This window comes from Gigantopelta aegis, chromosome 6 (genome assembly GCF_016097555.1).
Source record: "Gigantopelta aegis isolate Gae_Host chromosome 6, Gae_host_genome, whole genome shotgun sequence".
In the NCBI taxonomy this organism is placed as follows: Eukaryota; Metazoa; Mollusca; class Gastropoda; order Neomphalida; family Peltospiridae; genus Gigantopelta; species Gigantopelta aegis.
The window spans coordinates 48,731,795-48,752,719 of NC_054704.1; the positions used below are offsets into that span (position 1 = coordinate 48,731,795).

Here is a 20,925-nt window from a genome sequence, read left to right on the forward strand (position 1 = left end):
GGTAGACTAGTATTTGATGTTATGTTAAAATTAATTAATTCAAATCGGACGTGCACATCCATCATACATTTTATGTACGTCCGTCACAATATCTACCATGTATCAGTTAGGTCCAGTTACTTTATTAAATTTTCAATATGCAGTGATGCTCTTCCCTGATGTTCAAACTGTATGTAAAAATAGGAATTAATTACGTGAATACTAACGATTCACGGAATTTTGACAATATGTTGACGACACTGGCTTTTTACTAATTCTGCACGTACGCCCGTCACACGCCTTTGGACTAGCATTCTACAATTTCTGTCAGGACAAATATATTTTAATGAAGCTAATATAAACCTCAAACTAATGGCTAAATGAAGCCATTATTAACTTTACCAATTTCTATTTACTTTTTTCACTATTTACTATTTTAGTCGTTCAATGTGTACGTCCAGTCACATTGGAATTGCCCACAAGTTGTATGCCCCATGAGGAAATATGTGACAATCTCGCGCTTCTCAAATACAAATAATTATCAATTTCAGCCGATTATTTCAAGAACTCAGACAATATTCAGTGAAGTTTTGATAATGATGGAAAATACTAGTACTAGTATTCATCACTGTCAGTTTTCATTTCTGCTCAATGCTTTGATGGTAACAGTCTCCTTAATTTTATTGAAACTTGCTTCAGAAAGTCGCCGTTTTCTGTCATGCTGGAATCAGGAGGGTAAATAATAATGCATTTTCAATCAGCATTTTCAAACTCTGGCAGCTTTCAGTTCATTAATTGCATTAACAGAATGGAAAATGTAAGCATATTTTCATTATTTCCTATTAAAAATTATCACACTCTTTGCTTTGAATAAATAAACAGAGTAAGCAAGAAAGGGGTCTTTCAAGACACATTTGGAAGACATTACTTCTAAATTAAAAAAAAAAAACTATGCTCTTAATTTCTTGGGATTCGAAGAAGATACTATTTGTGAGAAGAATTACGTTTTAAGTTCTGATGGTAAGCAAACCAAGTTACAGGGCGATGTGCAGTTGGATTGTATACAAGAAGATACAGACAGTCCAATGGCTATATGTTACAGTCAATCTGTGAAACCAGTCATTACGCAAAGTGCCTGTGACCACCAGGCACTACGCGAAATGACTGAAAATTCCAGGCATTTCACGAAATGGCTGAAAATCATGGCCATCCATTACGCAAAATGACTAAAGAGATTAAAGTCTTATTGTTGACACTTGTATACAGGCTTTTGATCTTAAATATTGATAAAATCACATTTTAAGAACAAACAAGGATAAGTATACTGATTATACGATTTAAATTACTACTTAATATTACTTACTTATTATTATACAATTCAGATTAAAGAATGTTATAGAAAATATGCTTAATAGCACTTGAATATTACTAACAAAAGGTTCTGGTAATTAATGTTTCATTCTTCGAGCCCTAACTTCAAAGCATGCTGCTGAGGTCGCTCATCACCTGCTTGATATATTCCTTCCCATTGGTGCCCCGTCTATTCTCCAGAGTGACAACGGAAGTGAATTCACAGCAGAGGTTATCGGTGAACTGAAAATTGTGTGGCCCAGGCTGGTTATGGTCCATGGTAAACCTCGACACCCTCAAAGTCAGGGGTCGATGGAAAGGGCAAATGGTGATATCAAGGATATGCTTGTTGCATGGATGGGAGATAATGGCGCAAATGATTGGTCAGTTCAATTCTAGAAGAATTCAAGTTATGATTCTGGAATCTAGTGATGACCATATACTGCCATGTTTGGATGTGAAGCGAAAGTTGGCTTAACATCATCGTCTTTGCCAACAGAGGTGGTTGTACGGATGCAAAGTGAGGATGATCTTATATTTGCCGTATCCAATTTACCAACCGTCCTAGAACATACCACTGCACCTCATGCTGCTGATATACACAAATCAGTACCAAGCACCTGTCAGGAACCAGTACCAAGCAGCAGTCATGAAGTCATGCCAAAAACCTAGTCGGGAACCAGAGAGTGAGACAGTGAACCTGATCCTGATATGCCAGTGCTCTCAGCCACGATTGATTTAGTTTCAGATTCAACACCAGAATATGGCGGTCCACCTCTGACGAGTCCTGCTCCAGTTGCTGTCCCGGCTGATTTACTCAAGGCTCACATACACAATATCTTAAATGAGAGAAATGGTGCGAATTCCCAGGTGACTCAGGCTAGGTGTATGGTCAAAAGGAGTAGACTGGAGCTAATAAGTGGACAAGTGGGAGACAACGTAGCTCTTGTGGATAGGGGACGCAGTGACCCACGAAATATTCTCGAAATAATCATAGACCGTGATGAGAACGTGATATGGGATACTAAAAGGGAAGTTTACACGCAATCAGTTTGATTTGTGCTCCCAGCGTTTACTTACTGATGCTGATGTAAATCGTACAAAGTCAGTGACCTTACGCCAAGCTGTTAATCACGAATCCAACTGTGGTGTACAGGGATATGTTAGGTGTAACTGTGCTGGTCTTAAGAGATGAGAGTCCAATCGATGCAAATGTTTTAAAACCAAAATTCAATGTTCCAGCCGTTGTCATGGTAGCCTTAGGTGCAAAAACAAGTGACCTTTCTATACCAATATGTTACTTTCACGATTTGACACCGACTACTTGGTAACATTCAACTTAATCTAGATGTACAACTTCTGAAATGATTCGATTCGAGTTTAAATAAAGCGTTACATTAGGACTTGAGTGGTGTGGTATTACAGATAGCACTTTAGTCATTTTGCGTAATGGCTGGCCATGATTTTCAGTCATTTTGTGAAATGCCTGGAATTTTCAGTCATTTCGTGTATTGCCTGGTGATCACAGGCACTTCGTGAAATGACCTATTTGTTTAGGCATTACGCAATGACTGTAACATATATACTGCTGCCAGATCACCATCCCAGATACACTCAACTTGGGAACAAAAGGCATCTTATTGATATGCCCAGCGTCATTAAAGATGCGGGAAAAAACTGCTGTGCATGCTTTTACAGACTGATATAAATATATCGCTTTCGAGTAGAGGGGAAACTGAGGGTTTTGAATATTCTTATGCAACTATCAAAACTTCTTTGAAATTTAAAAAATGCAGTGGTATCTAGGTAAATTCACTTTCCTTTGTTCAAATGGCGCTATGCAGTGCTTGTTTACTGGACCTTGGTATCAGAACTGTCAATGTTTATTGATCAATTCGACAGGTAGGTAAAAAAATTAAGAAAACCATTAATATATACAAATACATATTTTTATTTTACAAACTTCACAAACATAATGTACAAAACAAATTTGCATTGTATATAGGTAAAATCAATTCTGCACCATAATTAAGCAAAGTATTTAATAAAATTTCTTTATTCCGTTTCATTAATATTATATGTCACATAGTTGTACGATTTCAAGAAAGTAAAGCATCAACTCTTTCTGAGCTATTTATGAATTGCAAGCACACACCTAATATTTCAAATAACCATTCCACAATTACACTGAGAAGATAATCTGTGCATCCATCATTCATCACAATAAAGTCAAGTCATCCTCATAATACATACTTTGCTTAACGATATAAATGTACAATGTGTCACGGCAGCTTAAACTGACATTAAAAAATAATGTTCAAAAACAGGCCAATGACCACAATGCAAGTTAGTTGACCTACCAGTCAAACGTCTAGATGTCACAGGCTAAAGAGTTCACAAACACTCTTCGAAAATGTTTTTAAATTTACCTACAGTTCACACTGTGTGCATAGACTGTTTGTCATATTGTACTTGAAGTAGTAGTGTATGGTATATTCTGTATTAATGGTGTATATGTATTCATGCTATGTGTATTCAATACTGTAAATTTAGTCAGGTGTATGGCACAACATTAAACATTACTAGTAGCTTTCGCAAGTGTTGTTAGAAAGTGACAGATCTCAGTCGGTCCAACTTGGCTTGAAGCTGCTTAAAGTTTAGTATCAAGTGTTTAATGTTGTCGTCTGTACTGCTCATAGCCTGAAGCTCAACCAAATAGCTTGATACTGCATCCAGACATCTTGTTGCAAATCGTCTCCTGAAAAAAATATCATGTGCACAAAAAGATGAAAATTTAACAAAGCTAAACATATACAGTGAAACCTCTCAAGACCAGACCCTCTGTAAACTGGAATTCCCTCAAAACCAGACGTTTTACAGTCGCTTTATAAAAACCAGTACAGAACATAACGCCTCTAAACCGGATCCCTCTTTATACTGGACATTTTTATTGTTCCCAAGAGGGTCTGCTTTAAAGGGGTTACACTGTACATAATTTTGTAAAGTTTTTACAAAATTTTTATTCCAACAAATATAACTGTTATTACACCATGCTGAGTGACACATGGTAACTAGTAGCTGCCAAAATTACCTCTTCCAATAAACTGTTTGCTTATTAAAACTAAATATTTATTAATGTTAAAATATTTTTTTTTAATATATATATATATAAACTGAATGTCTAGACAACCTTAAATTAAAATAGTTTACCATGACCTAACATGCTACAATACCCCTTTTACCCAAAGACCATTCTTCCCCCCCCCCCCCCCCCCCCCCCCCAACTCATAATTAAATTTTTACCTCTGGTCTTCTTCCTCATAAAGTTTACAAACATTATGGTTAAAAAAAATTTAAGAATATCATTTTTCTTTTTCATAAATATTTAACTTGACCCATCAACAAGTGCACTCCACCCCCTCCCCTCACCATACTCATGGACTAGTCCAAACATCCCAGAAGTTAATCAAATGGCTATTATCTTCAACATCAAAAATCACTACCAATTTCAGTTCAAGTTGTAGCAAGCCAACTTTAAAACAATGTTTTTGTTGAGTTCCACATAAAAAGATACCTTGCTATTAATGGAAAAATGTAGCGGGATTCCTCTCTAAGGCTATATGTCAAAATTACCAAAAGTTTGACATCCAATAGCCGATGATTAATAAATAAATGTTGTCTAATGGTGTCATAAAACAAAACAAAACTGTAATCATCAGAACATTGTTTGTTTGTTTTACGTCACCACTAGAGCACATTGATTAATTAAACATCTGCTGTTGGATGTCAAACATTTGGTAATTCTGACACGTAGTCATCAGAGGAAACCTGCTATATTTTTCTTAATGCAGAAAGGTACCTTTTATATGCACTTTCCCACAGACAGGAAAGCACATACCACGACCTTTGACCAGTTGTGGTGCACTGGTTGTAACGAGAAAAAAAAACAATCAGTTGAATGGATCCAAGGTGGTTCGGTCCTGCGACATAAGCACCTCAAGCGAGCACTCAACCGACTGAGCTAAATCCCACTCCTTCATGAGAACATAGGTGAAAATTTGTATCAATGTGAGTTTAATCATGTGGAACTCGTGTAAAGCCGTACCTTTCTGTGATGAGTGTGGGATTGTCGGCAAAGTGAGACAGGAATCCATGCAGCACGATGAGCAGGTGGCGTAGCTTCTGGTCCTGCTGCCAGTACGGGTCCTGAACAACGATATAAATAGATCTTTAAACAAGAGTACCGGCGAGGTACACAATACGACCATGAAGAGTTTGATGGAAAACCATATCTATATCAATGAATATGTTACAAGTATGATTCAATTCTAATTATGTGACATTTTTGCAATGAGATGGATGAACAGTTTGTTTTGGACCAACCACCATCCCAAGTTGTTCCTACAGGTGATGTTTGATGGTCCTGTATGCATCTGTATGCAAGATATGATCCGGACAAGGATTTATTGTTATGTGCTCTAGACCGTGAAACGTAGGTCACAGTGACCTAGTAATAGAACGCGACACCCTGCAATCCCAAATTGTTTCTACATGTGAGGTTTGATGGTCCTGTATGCATCTGTCTGCAAGATATGGTTCGGACAAGGATTTACTGTTGTGTGCAAGACCATAAAAAGTAAGTCACAGTGACCCAGTAATAGTATGCGACACACTGCCATTCCAAGTTGTTCCTACATGTGAGGTTTGATGGTCCTGTATACATCTGTATGCAAGATATGGTCCGGACAAGTATTTACTGTTATGTGCTGTAGACCATGTAAAATAGGTCACAGTGACTTAGTAATAGAACGCGACACCCTGCAATCCCAAATTGTTTCTACATGTGAGGTTTGATGGTCCTGTATGCATCTGTCTGCAAGATATGGTTCGGACAAGGATTTACTGTTGTGTGCAAGACCATAAAAAGTAAGTCACAGTGACCCAGTAATAGTACGCGACACACTGCCATTCCAAGTTGTTCCTACATGTGAGGTTTGATGGTCCTGTATACATCTGTATGCAAGATATGGTCCGGACAAGTATTTACTGTTATGTGCTGTAGACCATGTAAAGTAGGTCACAGTGACTTAGTAATAGAACGCGACACACTGCAATCCCAAATTGTTTCTACATGTGAGGTTTGATGGTCCTGTATGCAAGATATGGTCCGGATAAGGATTTACTGTTATGTGCAGTAGACCGTAAAAAGTAAGTCACAGTGACCTAGTAATAGTATGCGACACACCACGTCCCAAGTTGTTCCTACATGTGAGGTTTGATGGTCCTATATGCATCTGTATGCAAGATATGGTTCAGACAAAGATTTACTGTTATGTGCAGTACATCATGAAAAGTAGGCCACATTGACCTAGTAATAGTACGCGACACACCACCATCCCAAGTTGTTCCTACATGTGCGGTTTGATGGTTCTGTATGCAACACATGGTCTGGACAAGGAAAAGTTAACAGACGGATGTGTGTACGGACAGAGGGACAACACCATATCATAATATGACCCATAGATGGGCGTATAAAAACACTCAAGCCATCAAAGCCCCACTGTCCATTTTGCATCACAGCCTGTAATAACCACCATAACACGGAAAACTAATCCAACCCACTAACAATATTACTGAAACTGTAATTAATTTCAAAGCAAACAATTGCTGAAAAAGGCCTTATGACAAAAGAGTTTTTATATTTGAAATATGTCTTGATGTCTACTGAACCAACTAGGTGACTTTTAGTACCTTTGTAAATAAAATATGGAATTCAAAAATATAAAATGACCTTAAATGTGGAGAATTTTTACATTCAGAAGAAAGTTATATTATTTACAACAATAAAATTAAATTATGTTATAAAGATGAAAAAATATTATACTTTTAATTTTTGAAAATTATATTAAGGATTTGAAATTTAAATTTTTTTATATATAAAGAAGAAACATTTGCCTACCCTGGACTTAAACATTCTGTCGTATATCTCTAGTAGTTTTTCTGGATGTGTTCCAACATCCAAAAGGGCACGGAAAACCCAGTTGGGATCAAAGTTCAATTCACAACTTTTCTGCTCCAAGTACTTGACAATGAAAGCTTAAAAACATAAAAAAATTAAACTATTTACCTAAACATAAATTCAATAATATATTTTTAAAAGTATAGAAATAAATCATTAAATCAAATAAAAACATCATTTAAGGATGCAGAATATCCAAGTATTGTCATGTTTTTTTAAAAGCAACAATTGTATTACTTACCCTGAGTTAAACAAAAATTAAAATATTATTCTATATTAAGTCTATCAGGGCTTCTAGAATTTGTATAAAATCCACTAGCCATGGGATCAGTGATTTTACAAATTTACTAGCCATGATTAAAAATTCACTAGCCCTACTTTACTTAAGCTAATACAATTTTACTAATAAACAGTAATAATCGGATATGTCATCTCCAGAGGGAGATGGAGCTTAAACACACTAACATTGAGTGGTGGTGGTAGGTGCAGGATTTTCATATCTACAAAATAGACAACTGCATCATCTGACCCAAAACCAAATCACTAGCCGTCGGGCATGACAATAGTAGTTATTTACTAGCCCAACATTGAATATCATTAGCCATGGGAGTGGGGCTACCATAATCTAGAAGCCCGGTCTATTGACAAAACACCTCAGCTGTGTCACACAGCACACTACAATTATCCCTTAAAAATAAAGTACTTTTTTTAAAACAAGCTATGTATCCAAAGCAATCGTAAGAACATAATCCTTCATCAAAAGTCCAGGCATTTTACAGACTCAAGTATCACTTAAGGTGACACCACACGATACAACTGCCCCATACAAGAAGAGCCAATTGACAAGACAAACATTACAATTTCATTGGTTGCAATCGGTTATTCTCGTGGCTATTCTTGTACGATGCACTCATAACGTGTGGCATCACCTTTAGTCCTGCCTTCAAGGACATACAAACAGATAGCATTGTTTATTGTCTTACAAAAATAATAATAATAAAAAATGGATCATCAGATATACTTTTAAATGATTTTTGACTTGGGTGATAAAAAGGACTATGGCATTAAGGAGTTTGCAGAAAGAGAGGTAACCACCTACCGACTGGAAAGTATCTCTCTGAGCTGGCGTAGAGTTTGGTGATGGCGATCATACGGTGAGAGAGAGTTTTTACCTGGGTCTGGGGGCTCGTCCTGGTCAGAGATGAAATCTCTGAAAATATGCAAGTTTACATTACCAAAACAATGTATTTTAAAACTGCCTAAATGTCTAAAAATACCTAAGTAATGACAATAGAAAATAAGATCTGTCTTTGTTCTCGACTTCTAAAATATCTTTTAAAAAAAAACCCACAAATAAGCTGACAATAATTAAATTTTCATTTTGAGCATATTAAATTTTAATTTAAGAAAATGATTGGGATGTATATGAAATAAACGGTAGAATTACTCAAAGTTAAATACTTCAACAGTCGGTAGCACATTTTACTTTTAGCGCTAGACACGGATGTGCTTGGGATAGATAACCCTATCTCTGAGCCTGTCGCACGATTCTATGGTACCAGAATGTTACTCCATACTCTCAGATACGTAACAGTTAATTATCGTCTATGAACAGGTGTTCCTCAAGTTATTCACCATTCATGCAAATGGTCAGTTTTTACAAAGTGACATCGATGTCGCCTGATAGTCACTGACAGGGCAAAGTAAAGCTGGAGAAAGGGATGTTTTGGCTCACTTCTCCCATTCACATAAGCCCTAATGTGATATACTGTAAACTGGGTTATTTTTTTTTAAGATATAAAGAAGCATTTTGAGAGTACTACTAAAGCAATACATGTCCCCTACCGAGCCCAACAATTTTTTGTATCTCCTAAATTCAAGGGCCATAACTCTGAAAAGTGGGTAAATCACGAAACTTAAGCTATATACAAATAATAAAGCTACATACAAAATTTCATCTTGATATCTCCAGGCATTGCAAAAATCCGGAAAAAAATGTTTCCACATCTCACAAGTTCAAGGGCCATAACTCCATTAAAAATGGGTAAATCGCCATGAAAGTCAAACTTGATCTGTTACAGTACGTGATAAATCTATACACAAAATTTCAGCTTAATATCTAAAGTTCTTCTGCAAAAAACATCCGGAAAACATATGTGGGACAGACGAACAGAGATATTGACTAAAAACACGGTTAAACAAAATTTTGCATTAGTTATCGATTTCAATAGGATGAAACTCAGAATAAAATGACAAAAGAAAATATCTATTTTGATTAACAGAAACATATCATGAAAATAAAAATGCGATACAGCCCACCTTTGTCAATAATATTCTGCCACAGGTTTTCAATGAGTGCACTATCACACAGTCCAGCACAGTGAACTATTGCCAGTTTACTTTCAGGCAAGTCAAACTTGTCAGCAAATTCTTCATAAAGCTAAAACAAATTAAAACTAAAACTAGAATGTAATTTCAGTACATCAGTAGACACGTAAATATAATTTCCACATGTTTTTAGAAGATTAATGAGGTTATATAAAGTTAAGCAACTATTTGTCATTTGATATTAAAACAACAAATATAGCTGTTTTTATATTAAACAGTTTCAGACGTATGTTTAAAAAAATTAGAGTTACAATATTACCCTATATTAAAACATCATTGTAAACTGATTGCGAGTGTGTTCTGTATTGTGATTGGTTAATTATATTCCAGGATAAAATGAAAATAACACCCGGAAAGCTAATGACGTCATTAGAAAGTGGCATCATTAGCAATTGGAACAGGCCAAGTTGACGGTTCAAGGGTTTACAGTCAGATTGTAGACAGGTATTTTTTTCAACAAATACCAAATATATAGTTAGTTCCGTAGAAAAGAAATTCAGTTTACAATGGTCATAACCATATGGAGTTTTTAGATTTGCGGGTGTTATTGTCTATTTGATACCCATAAATGTTTAATTTTTAACCTCAGGCTAACGCCTTCGGTCAAAAATGATATTTGCAGGATCAAAATAGACAATAACACCTACAAATCTAAAAATCCCATATGGTTATCTCCTAATTTATTATTGCAAAATACAAACTAGTTTTAATAACCAAATAATGGCCATAATATATCAAAGGAAGGTGTGTAACATCAAACATTTTAATGATCAATTCTAAATGATTAAATGATAAATATATATAGAATACTAAACGAGCTTGCCTGTCATACCATTTTAATGAAATGAGTGGACAGTTTTGGTATCTGACAAGCAAAAGCGAGTCTAGATACCAACACTTAATGAGTTTCATAAAAATGGTATGACAGGCAAGCTAGTTTAATATTTTATTTATTACAAACCAACTGCAAACAAGCCGCAATGCAGAAGCAAGCAGATGTCTACGAATTGGGTCAGCAAGTGATCTACGTCACACTCACGTCACACCAATATTACACTAGTTAGATACTGAATGATTGTTATGACATGAGCAATATCTTACACAGGTGTGTAATAAATATTGAAAATTACAGCTTTATACACCACTGGTCAAATGAACTGAAGTGCTGGTGGGTGAGTGAAGGGTAAAGGAAAAGAAAGAAAGAAATGTTTTATTTAACGAAGCACTCAACACATTATATTTACGGTTATATGGCATCAAACATATGGTTACGGACAACACAGATTTTGAAAGGAAACCCGTTGTCGCCACTTCATGGGCTACTCTTTCCGATTAGCAGCAAGGGATCTTTTATTTGCGCTTCCCACAGGCAGGATAGCACAAACTATGGCCTTTGTTGAACCAGTTATGGATCACTGGTCGGTGCAAGTGGTTTACACCTACCCATTGAGCTTTGCGGAGCACTCACTCAGGGTTTTGATTCGGTATCTGGATTAAAAATCCCATGCCTCGACTGGGATCCAAACCCAGTATCTACCAGCCTGTAGACCGATGGCCTAACCACGATGCCACCGAGGCCAGTCGAAGGGTAAAGGAAGTTAGGGTAGAGGTAGTTAGGGTAGAAGCTGTTTTTTAAACAAAAATTTACATTATAAAATAATGCAAATTTCTACTGCAAATATTCTGTGGACTACCAAGCTAACATCAGATGGCAATCTTATATAAATATATATATATATACATATTTCTTTATAATAGGCCAGAACTAAAATTACTAACATTGTAATGTCTACAAGTTCAGAGTTTAGAACATTTCTACCTCAATTATTCTGTGGACTACCAGGCTAACTGCAGATGGCAATCTTGAGATCAGCCATTTGTTTTTGTTTTTGTTCATTTTTTTATTAAAGGTAGGAACTGAACTGCCTACCGTTGTAATGTCAACAAGTTCGGAGTTTAGCCGACTGAGAGCTTCGTCTATCTCGGGATTCATCGGCAACTTGCACATGGCTTTCTGGACCTGCAGCTGTAAGCGTGCCACCTGCAAATAGTGGAACAACAACATAGAGAGCATTATACAAACAAATTCAAAATGGAAGTTATTATCAGAGATATCATACCCATTTAATTATACAGACCGAAATTATCTTTTAAACACACTATATCATACTTAAATAAAGGTAATTTTTTTTACCATTTCAGATCAGATTCAGTTAGTTTACGAAACTATTTTAAACTGAAAAAAAGAGAGCTATAATGAGATTTTTTTTTTTTTTTTTTTAAAAGATGAAAAATCCCCTCCCTGAATTATAAAAATGTTAGAAAGAGAAAATAAAAGGGTTACCTCCATTTTCTCCTCGAGTTCGTGCAGGAATTCTCCACCAGCAGCAGAGCTAATCCGCGATGTCGAACTCTTGGCACACATTATCGCTCGGGACAAGTATTCTATTCTCTGCTGCAATGGGACATCTAACCTAAAAAAAGATGAGGAATCAGTGCATCTTATATTAGGGAGTTGTTCGGATGATTATATCCAGCACAGGCAAGTAAAAAAATCAACAAAGATGGTTAAGCCATTGGACAAAAGGGTAGTAGGTACTGATTTCGCATCCTGGTACCGGCTCCCACCCAGAGCAGGTTTAAACAACTCAGTGGGTTGGTGTAAGGCCACTACACCCTCTTCTCTCTCACTAACCACTAACAACTAATCATTAACCCACTGTCCTGAACAGATAGCCCTGATAGCTGAGGTGTATGCCAGGGCAGCGTACTTGAACCATAATTGGATAAAAGCATGAAAATAGTAAAGAAGAATAAAAAATAAACTTACAATCAGCTACTGAATAAAAATGAACAAGACCTTAAGGCATGCAATATAAAACAAAAACTATTCAATCAGCAAAGATAGAAGCACCAACCCATATCGGTCTGCCAAACTGGAAAGTATTTTTGCCGCAGCTGGGAAGTTCTGTATTTTCTCGTAGTATTTCCACAGCATATCCAACGCATCAACATTGTCAGAGTGTATTTGTGCCTTCCTCTTCAAGTAGGCTTCAATGAATGGGGTCTGAATCTGTGTAAAAAGAAAAATAAAATGTGTTGCGATTTATTTATTTTTTCTTAAAGTTTTTATAAGCTCCGCTGAATTTAAACAAGCATTCTAAGAGTACTTGCTAAAGCAGTACATGTCCCCTACTGGGTCCAATTTTTTTTTGTAAATTCAAGGGCCAAAATTCTAGAAAATTACAGTACATGATAAAACTATAAACACAATTTCAGCTCATTATCTTGAGACATTAAAGAAAAAAGTCTGGAAAACATATTTTCATATCACCAAAGTTCAAGGGCCATAACTCTGTCACAAATGGGTAAATCACCATGAAAGTCAAACTTGATCTATAACAGTATATGATAAAGCTAAACACAAAACTCAATATCTCAAGGCCTTGTGAAAAAACATCCAGAAAATTGTATGTGGGATAGACGGATGGACAGACAGACACAGAGAGAGAGAGAGAGAGAGAGAGAGAGAGAGAGAGAGAGAGAGAGAGAGAGAGAGAGAGAGAGAGAGAGAGAGAGAGAGAGAGAGAGAGAGAGACTGAGATGAAACCTATAGTCCTCTCCTGCTGGGCTGGTAGGGCACTAAAAATATAGCAAATATATTGTGCTAGACAACTACCAATTTAAAAAAAATTAAAAAAAAAATTAAACCTCCTCTGCCACTTACTCTATTCCTACTGGTTAGCAGCAAGGGATCTTCTACTAGATCTTTCAAAACCAGACAGCAGATACTGCGTCTTTTGGCACAACAGATAGCACGGGACATAACCTGATGGGTCCACAGACAGGAGGATCCGCATAACATACTACACAGACATAGGCTACATCGTATAATAGACGTTTTAGTTGAAATTCGTCACACTAACCTCAAGAAGCTTCTCGGTGTTATTTGTTGCAAACAACCAGTCATAAAGAGCCGAGTGGAACAGGGCATCGTCGGATTTCAGTCCCAGATCAAGAATCCGATTTTTCTGAAAACAAAAACAAATTTTTGTTATTGATGAGTTGTTAAGTTCAAAAGACAAGATACGAAAAGCATAATAAAAAAATAAAAAAACTTGATACAGCCAACCTTAAAGGAAAATATTGATTGCTATAACTCAAACCATTCATACAAATCATGTGGATTTTCTGTAAAGGTTTTTAGCCATGATTTTCTTTTCTCCATCTCTTTCTTTTTTTTTCTCTTTTTTTTTGTTAATACAATAATGTCTAAAATGGTGGAATGGTGTATAGCAAACAAAATTTCATGTAACAAACATTTTTAACTGATAATCAGAACATTTAGGAAAACTCAAACCAGAAACATGCATAAAATAAATCTATCTTAACCCACAATAGGAACAATATATTACTTCTATTCATTAACAAAAACACACAAAAATTGCTGTATTAAAATAAATTATAACTTTAGAAAAAAAATGATCTGAAAAAAACACCCAAAAAACCCAATGAACATAGAAACCATCAACCATCAAAGAATTTAGTGAACACAGATTTTCTGCTTTTAAAATAATATTTTACTTTTATTTAACCACAACCCAGTTAACTGCTCATAATGAAAACATGCGAATATATGAAGACTGAATTCAGTTGTATAGTGGGTAGGCTATTGGGTTTAAAGCTGGTTGATACTCGTTTCACTTCATAGTAATAATTGACCACACACATCATAGTGATAAAGTCTACAGCCACTACACTAACTTTTCTTGCTAATTTTTTAAAACCAGTAACCTGCCTTAGTCAGACAGCCCAGATAACTGAGGTGTGTGACCAGGACTATGTGTTTGAACCTTAAACTGCATATAAACACCTATATAAACGAAACGGTAAACTATGCATTTGAATTTGTACGGAAACATACAAGTCATGTGTTGATTTTCAGTTTATTCAATTATATATATAACTCGTTAAAAAAATACCCATAAACATAAAATTTACATTTGGTAGACAATTATTATTGCCCTCACTCTTTGTTCACTAAATTGTTTGACTAGTATAGCACCAACATGAACAAAACCCATGCCAATAACTGAAACAATAAACAGCAGAACATGACATAATTTTTGGTTCAAAACTGTGTCATGTTTTGTCCCCCAGTTTCAGGTGTCTTATTAGATTATTATCTAGATATCGTAATGTGGCACTGGTTTTGTCAATAAACTGCAATCTCCTTCTCAGACAGACATAAGATAAGAGCTGCACATTAAGTGAATAATTCCAAAAGAGTTTAGTTTTTTACATATTTATCAGCCTCGGCTGCAGTTATCCTGGTTGGATCGGGCGCCGGTGGTGGTCCTGATGTCTTGGGGACACTGGTAACTTGTGGGTGGGATATACTTGCCGACCACAGGTACGCCAATGTATTTGTCACACAACTGTAGCACTCCATTCTGCAGGGGGTGAAAAAAACATAGATTAAAAACTAGAAAACATATTAGAGGTAGCACTAAACCAAATAACTTCCGGCTGGGCCAAAGTTTGAGGTACACTAACTTTTGATAGAGAAGTTAACACCAGACATCCTGTGATTGGTGATAATGTGAGTATGTTGGTTGTAAAAAAGATTAGTTTTATCCAGGCAAAAAATGTGTGCAATTTTTTTTTATCTAGTACCACGTAAACATGTATGGGGTACAAAAGTACAAAAATTGTGTGCAGAACTAGGGTAGTCATAGACGCTACCCGTTATCTCTGAAATGAGCAGCTTGACCCCCATTTTTTTCTGATTCACTTTAAGGGCGAGAGGTGGTTGCATTTATATCGGTGGTGTTTATGGTTTTAGCCACACATGTTACTATTGTCGTCTATTGGATTTGATTTGGTAGTATACACCCTAGAGCATTGTACAGGGATGAAAAGTAACACTGAACAAAAAAATACGGAAAACTCCAGTCTTAAAAAGTAGGGGACACTTATTGTGTTCACCAAGGGAGATCAATAATCCGATGGATGACTGACCACAAGACTTACTGCTCTCTATCACATCGCTACATCCCATCCTTGTTCTTTTACACAAGCTCAATCATTTATATTACCTGATCGGAGTTCAGCCAAACCAAGAAGAAAAAACATGTGCTAGACTGGTTTAAGCCCTTCACAATAAACCAATACAATAGTTCACTAATGTTAGAGAAACATTCACTGGTTGAACTTGGGGCAGAATAATCAACAGCTTTATAAATTGTAAATTATATTATGGTTTTCCATTACTTTTTTTAAACTTAAAAACTTGCTGTGGTATCTGAAGTTCAAATGTAAGAAACTGAAATGAAGTTCAAATGTAAGAAACAAAAAACAAAACATTGTAAGCCTAGTTTTGCACGTCAACGTAAATCTAAGTCTAAACCAAACCACGATTCTTACTACCTACTATTATGGTATAACAAACATAGTTTATAGTTTATATAAGCACACATATTTCTTTTTTCTTTACCTTAAAATTGTCTGTCTTCCATAATGATGCAACTATCTACGTGAAATAGATGCCAAGCACATAAGCCTGGTATAACTTCTAGTCGCAGGCGTAAACTAAATGTTTTGCGAAATTGGCTCCGGACTTTGAACAAAATATTTTTTTATTACTGTAAATCATGAAATTAATGCGAGCAAGTAATTAATGCGAAAAATGCGACGAACACATCGACGCAATAATAACTTGACGCATTTTGTTTAGTCTCATTCCCAATACAAAAAAAATGTGCAGGATTTTACTATAATACTTCTAAATAAAATAAAACTTTTATAATATAAAGATGAAACAAAATACAAAAACAATTTTTGTTAAACGTCTTTTTGTGAATACTTCAAGAATCTTTCTTTCGTTTCGATGTTGCCATTCTATTTTCACTTTCCTGCAATATCATAGTGGTTATATAATACAGTGATGTTCCAAATGTTTTGTTTTTAAAAAGCTCATTTTGCGATGTGAGTATTTTCCAAATTTTCTTACACTTCTGGATTACTGTATACATTTAATTTGTTTTGAACATTTGTAAAATTATAATCAACAAATTTTATTACTAAATATATTCCTTTAAAAATGAAACAGTAGAAAATTATATAACCGTAACCAACAATCCGTGCGTATTTCTTCAAACCATTTGGCTCGACTCTATACATGGCATTCAATTTAGACTGGTCGCAGGTTGTCGCTGTTGCAATATATTGCATTTGTTAACGTCTATTCGTGTGCTGCGCATCATGTGTATAAAATCAGTCTAAAACATTTGTTAGAATAATATGTCTGCGTTCGCGTGAAATATTGTGCCCTGTAATAGTGACCCGTTTACCTTTTATTCCTACTGGCGGATTAAATAGAAGCAATCACCAACACAAAAGTGCGAGGCATACCCTTAACACTAAGGTGTAGTTATACTAATTACACTACTTTAAGTAATTAGGGCTTCCTGGTGACCCACCATGCGATTAGCTTCAGGTTATGTAGTAGCTGTGAAAACAACTACTGACTTCTTTTAACATGAAAGATGAAGCCCAAACAATATAATAACAACACAACTGTGGTTTTTATGTGATGTGGACTTTTGCATTTTTGTTCACTCATGTACGGACGCAATAATATCATGACGTATTAATTACACGATTTACAGTATCATTTATTACAGACTTCTAATCTAACAGACTTGAATACTTGCAGGCGTGAAACAGATACCAAACACATGTAAATGTATGCCACGGTATAACTTGTAGTAGCAGACGTACACTGACAATTTTTTGGCTCCTGGCTTCTGCAAAATATTTGAAAATCTATTACAGTTATCATTTATTACAGAAAGACCGGCCTCGGTGGCGTCGTGGTTAGGCCATCGGTCTACAGGCTGGTAGGTACTGGGTTTGGATCCCAGTCGAGGCATGGGATTACCTGAGTGAGTGCTCCGCAAGACTCAATGGGTAGGTGTAAACGCCTTGCACCGACCAGTGATCCATAACTGGTTCAACAAAGGCCATGGTTTGTGCTATCTTGCCTGTGGGAAGCGCAAATAAAAGATCCCGTGCTGCTAATCGGAAAGAGTAGCCCATGTAGTGGCAACAGCGGGTTTTCTCTCAAAATCTGTGTGGTCCTTAACCATATGTCTGACGCCATATAACCGTAAATAAAAAGTGTTTCTTTCTTTATTACAGAAATCTCATCTACCACTTGAATACTTGGCAGTGTGAATACAACTCACCTCTGCATGTACACTTGCATACCCTGCAGGTCCTCCGGCGGCTCCCCACTCTGATAGTAGTGCAGAGCGAGGTTGTGGGGGTCACATTTCTTAGCTACAGCCAACGTGAGCTCGATGATTCCCTCAAAGAAACTGACGCCCACAAACTGCTTGCAAACGGCTGGTAATTGCAGTGGCATTGTTACTTCTTTGTACAGCTGTCGGAGTGAAGAAAAAGATATCGAACATTATGACACACGAGCACATTTCTTTTCTTTTTTTAAGTAAATGCCCTATCTCTGAGTCATACCACTAAAAAAAATTTTTTTGCTGAGCCAATTTTCAGATTTATAGAGAATTTCCTTGAAAATGTATTAATGTGCAGTGTGAGCCTTGGTAGTCAAGCAAGTGTATTATCAAACTATTGTAATATTCAAATTAAAAAGGTAACATAATCTAAGACAGATATTCACATTTCAGCAAGAATATATAAAAAAAAGTCCGGTTGGGTTTTTTAACAGATCTTTTCAATTACTGTGGTATGTCTTATATATAGACATTTAAAATAAATTCATGCTAAAGTAATTCATAATATTTCATTTTCATTTCAACTTATTTTCGTGCTTATATCCAATTAAGGTTCAAGGATGCTGTCCTGGGCACACATCTCAGCTATCTGGGCTGTCTGTCCAGGACAGTGGGTTAGTTGTTAGTTGATCAGTGGTTAGTGAGAGAGAAGAGGGTGTAGTGGCCTTACACCTACCCATGAATCCCATAAGGACTTGCTCTGGGATGGAGCCGGTACCAGGCTGCGAATCCTGTACCTACCAGCCTGTAGTGCAATGGCTTAACCACTGCACCACCGAGGCCAGTTATTAATAATAATACATTTCCGTTCTGATCGAACTGACAGATCTGATACTGATACCTTGAGTGTTTCCAGTAACTGTTGCTTTCTCTCCACCTCATTCGGGTTTATCCTTGCAGCATGCAGAAGTTCATTCGCCTAGAGAACAAGATAGTCGGTCACAAAACCAAAATTAACAAGTATTCTGAGACTACTGATAAAGCAACACATGTCCCCCTTCAGGGCCCAACAAATTTTCGTATCACCTAAGTTCAAGGTCATAACTTTGGCCAAAATGGACCAATCCTCATGAAAATAGAACTTGATCTGTAACTAATATTTTTATGATAAAGCTATACCAAATATTTCAGCACTAACATACCAGTTGACCGTAATTTGTATTTATGAAAGGCCAGTGGGTGAGGCGTAACCTCACATTTAACGGAACCTGGTGGGTTTTTTTTTAGATGAAGTGGAACAAGTTTTCGGTGAATGTGACAAGAAAATTATTCAATACATGACATTAAAAAGGGTATAGGTAGAAAGATTATCATTCTATGAATCGAACAATATAAGTTTTGTGGTGTTGTTTTTAGCAAGTGAGGGTCTGTGTTTGATTGATCTTCATTTCATACCCTGCGTCTACATATATGAAGACAGGCAATACAGCGAAGTGCATATGAGTGTTCATCGACTGGTACTAATCAAACACCTAGCAACTCCAACCAGGACCCAAACAACCGTGATTTGAACTGTAGAAGAAAACAAGTCTTTGGGTTTTGCAATGATAAAGCCATCTTGAATTTCAAGTGGCTGTCAGCATGAAACAAAATTAAGAGTACGAGAGTAATTTGTAAACGCCAGGTTGAGTTACCTACCCTGGAGCACATGGCATCATTGACGCTGTACAACGAAGGACAGGTCTGTCTCAGCTTGGTACTGATGGAATCAATCGAGGCATTATCATCCAGGTACCGTTTAATTAGGCATGAGATCAAAGAACTGCAGATCTAAAACAAATGAAAAAACCCCTAGAATTTGCTTGCTGTGATACAAATGAATGAGTGAGTGAGTGAGTGAGTGAGTGAGTGAGTGAGTGAGTGAGTGAGTGAATGAGTGAATGAATGAATGAATGAATGAACAAATGAACGAATGAATGAATGAATGAAAGTTTAACAACACCCCAGCATACAAATACACATCGGCTATTTGGTGTCAAACAAATAAGAAAATATTGTTTACATTAAGAATAAAATTTATTTAATTATGTAAAATCATGGTCTAAAGAGCTCTGGGGAATATATAATACAAACATCAAGGTAAGAATATTTTGAAACTTATGTACAAATCAAAGTGTTTTAAAAACTTTAAAAGTAATTCTGACTAAAATTTGGAACATTGTACCAATTTCTGTTACCAAATATATCTTTTCTCATCAGCTTCAGAAGATTACACTCCACCAAAATGTGGCAGTCATATTCTGATGTAAGGCTACCAAAAACAATATCTGTCACAAAAATGCCAGAACTGACTTTCACCACTGAAAACTAATATTGTCAAATATTAACTTATATTAGCAATGCTTCAAAATATTGAAATCTAGGTTTTGAGTACCATATATGAAGCTTACAGGGTGTCGCCCTGCAATGTGAATTTTTTTTTTCAACATTGATGCATTAAAAAACTAAATTAAATTTTAGATTCAAGAAAAAGAAAGAGGCATATTATTCTTCTCGTCCGAGTCAGGTCCGCAATCATATCGGAGGTCGGACTCAGGATGGGCGTGTTCGAAACCCTAGTGGTATATGAGCTAGTTAAACTAGTTACCTACCTACCTACCTACCTACCTACAGAAAAGACCTATGGTTTCACAAAATATACTGTAAAATTTAAAAAAAACTTGGGTACCCTTTCTCGTTTCATGAATACTTAACCCTAGTCCCATGGTCTGGCCCAAACATCCCAACAGCCAATCAAATGGCTAAAATCTTCTATTGAAGGTTGTATATGATAAGAAAATTAATAACATTAGTGAAAGACATGTACACTGTATCATTGAAAGAAATGCCATAGGATTTCAAATTTCATGGGAAACACATTTTCGGTTCCGTGCC

General features: G+C 36.1%; 1 protein-coding gene across 1 annotated transcript in view; it reads right to left on the reverse strand.

Moving 5' to 3' along the window:
- Nucleotides 1-3,270: 3,270 nt before the first annotated feature.
- The window catches only part of LOC121374589 (nuclear pore complex protein Nup155-like), a 51,483-nt gene continuing 33,828 nt past the window's right edge, over nucleotides 3,271-20,925 (reverse strand). Inside the window, exons 25-37 of the mRNA XM_041501693.1 lie at nucleotides 19,690-19,821; nucleotides 18,893-18,970; nucleotides 17,986-18,182; nucleotides 15,039-15,189; nucleotides 13,663-13,767; nucleotides 12,655-12,809; nucleotides 12,081-12,210; nucleotides 11,667-11,777; nucleotides 9,668-9,788; nucleotides 8,448-8,558; nucleotides 7,289-7,425; nucleotides 5,435-5,535; nucleotides 3,271-4,087 (exon numbers count right to left, since the gene is read on the reverse strand). Of these exons, the coding sequence (XP_041357627.1) occupies nucleotides 3,934-4,087; nucleotides 5,435-5,535; nucleotides 7,289-7,425; nucleotides 8,448-8,558; nucleotides 9,668-9,788; nucleotides 11,667-11,777; nucleotides 12,081-12,210; nucleotides 12,655-12,809; nucleotides 13,663-13,767; nucleotides 15,039-15,189; nucleotides 17,986-18,182; nucleotides 18,893-18,970; nucleotides 19,690-19,821 (1,683 nt within the window). The 3' untranslated portion in view covers nucleotides 3,271-3,933. The remainder of the gene's footprint in view (nucleotides 4,088-5,434; nucleotides 5,536-7,288; nucleotides 7,426-8,447; nucleotides 8,559-9,667; nucleotides 9,789-11,666; nucleotides 11,778-12,080; nucleotides 12,211-12,654; nucleotides 12,810-13,662; nucleotides 13,768-15,038; nucleotides 15,190-17,985; nucleotides 18,183-18,892; nucleotides 18,971-19,689; nucleotides 19,822-20,925) is intronic.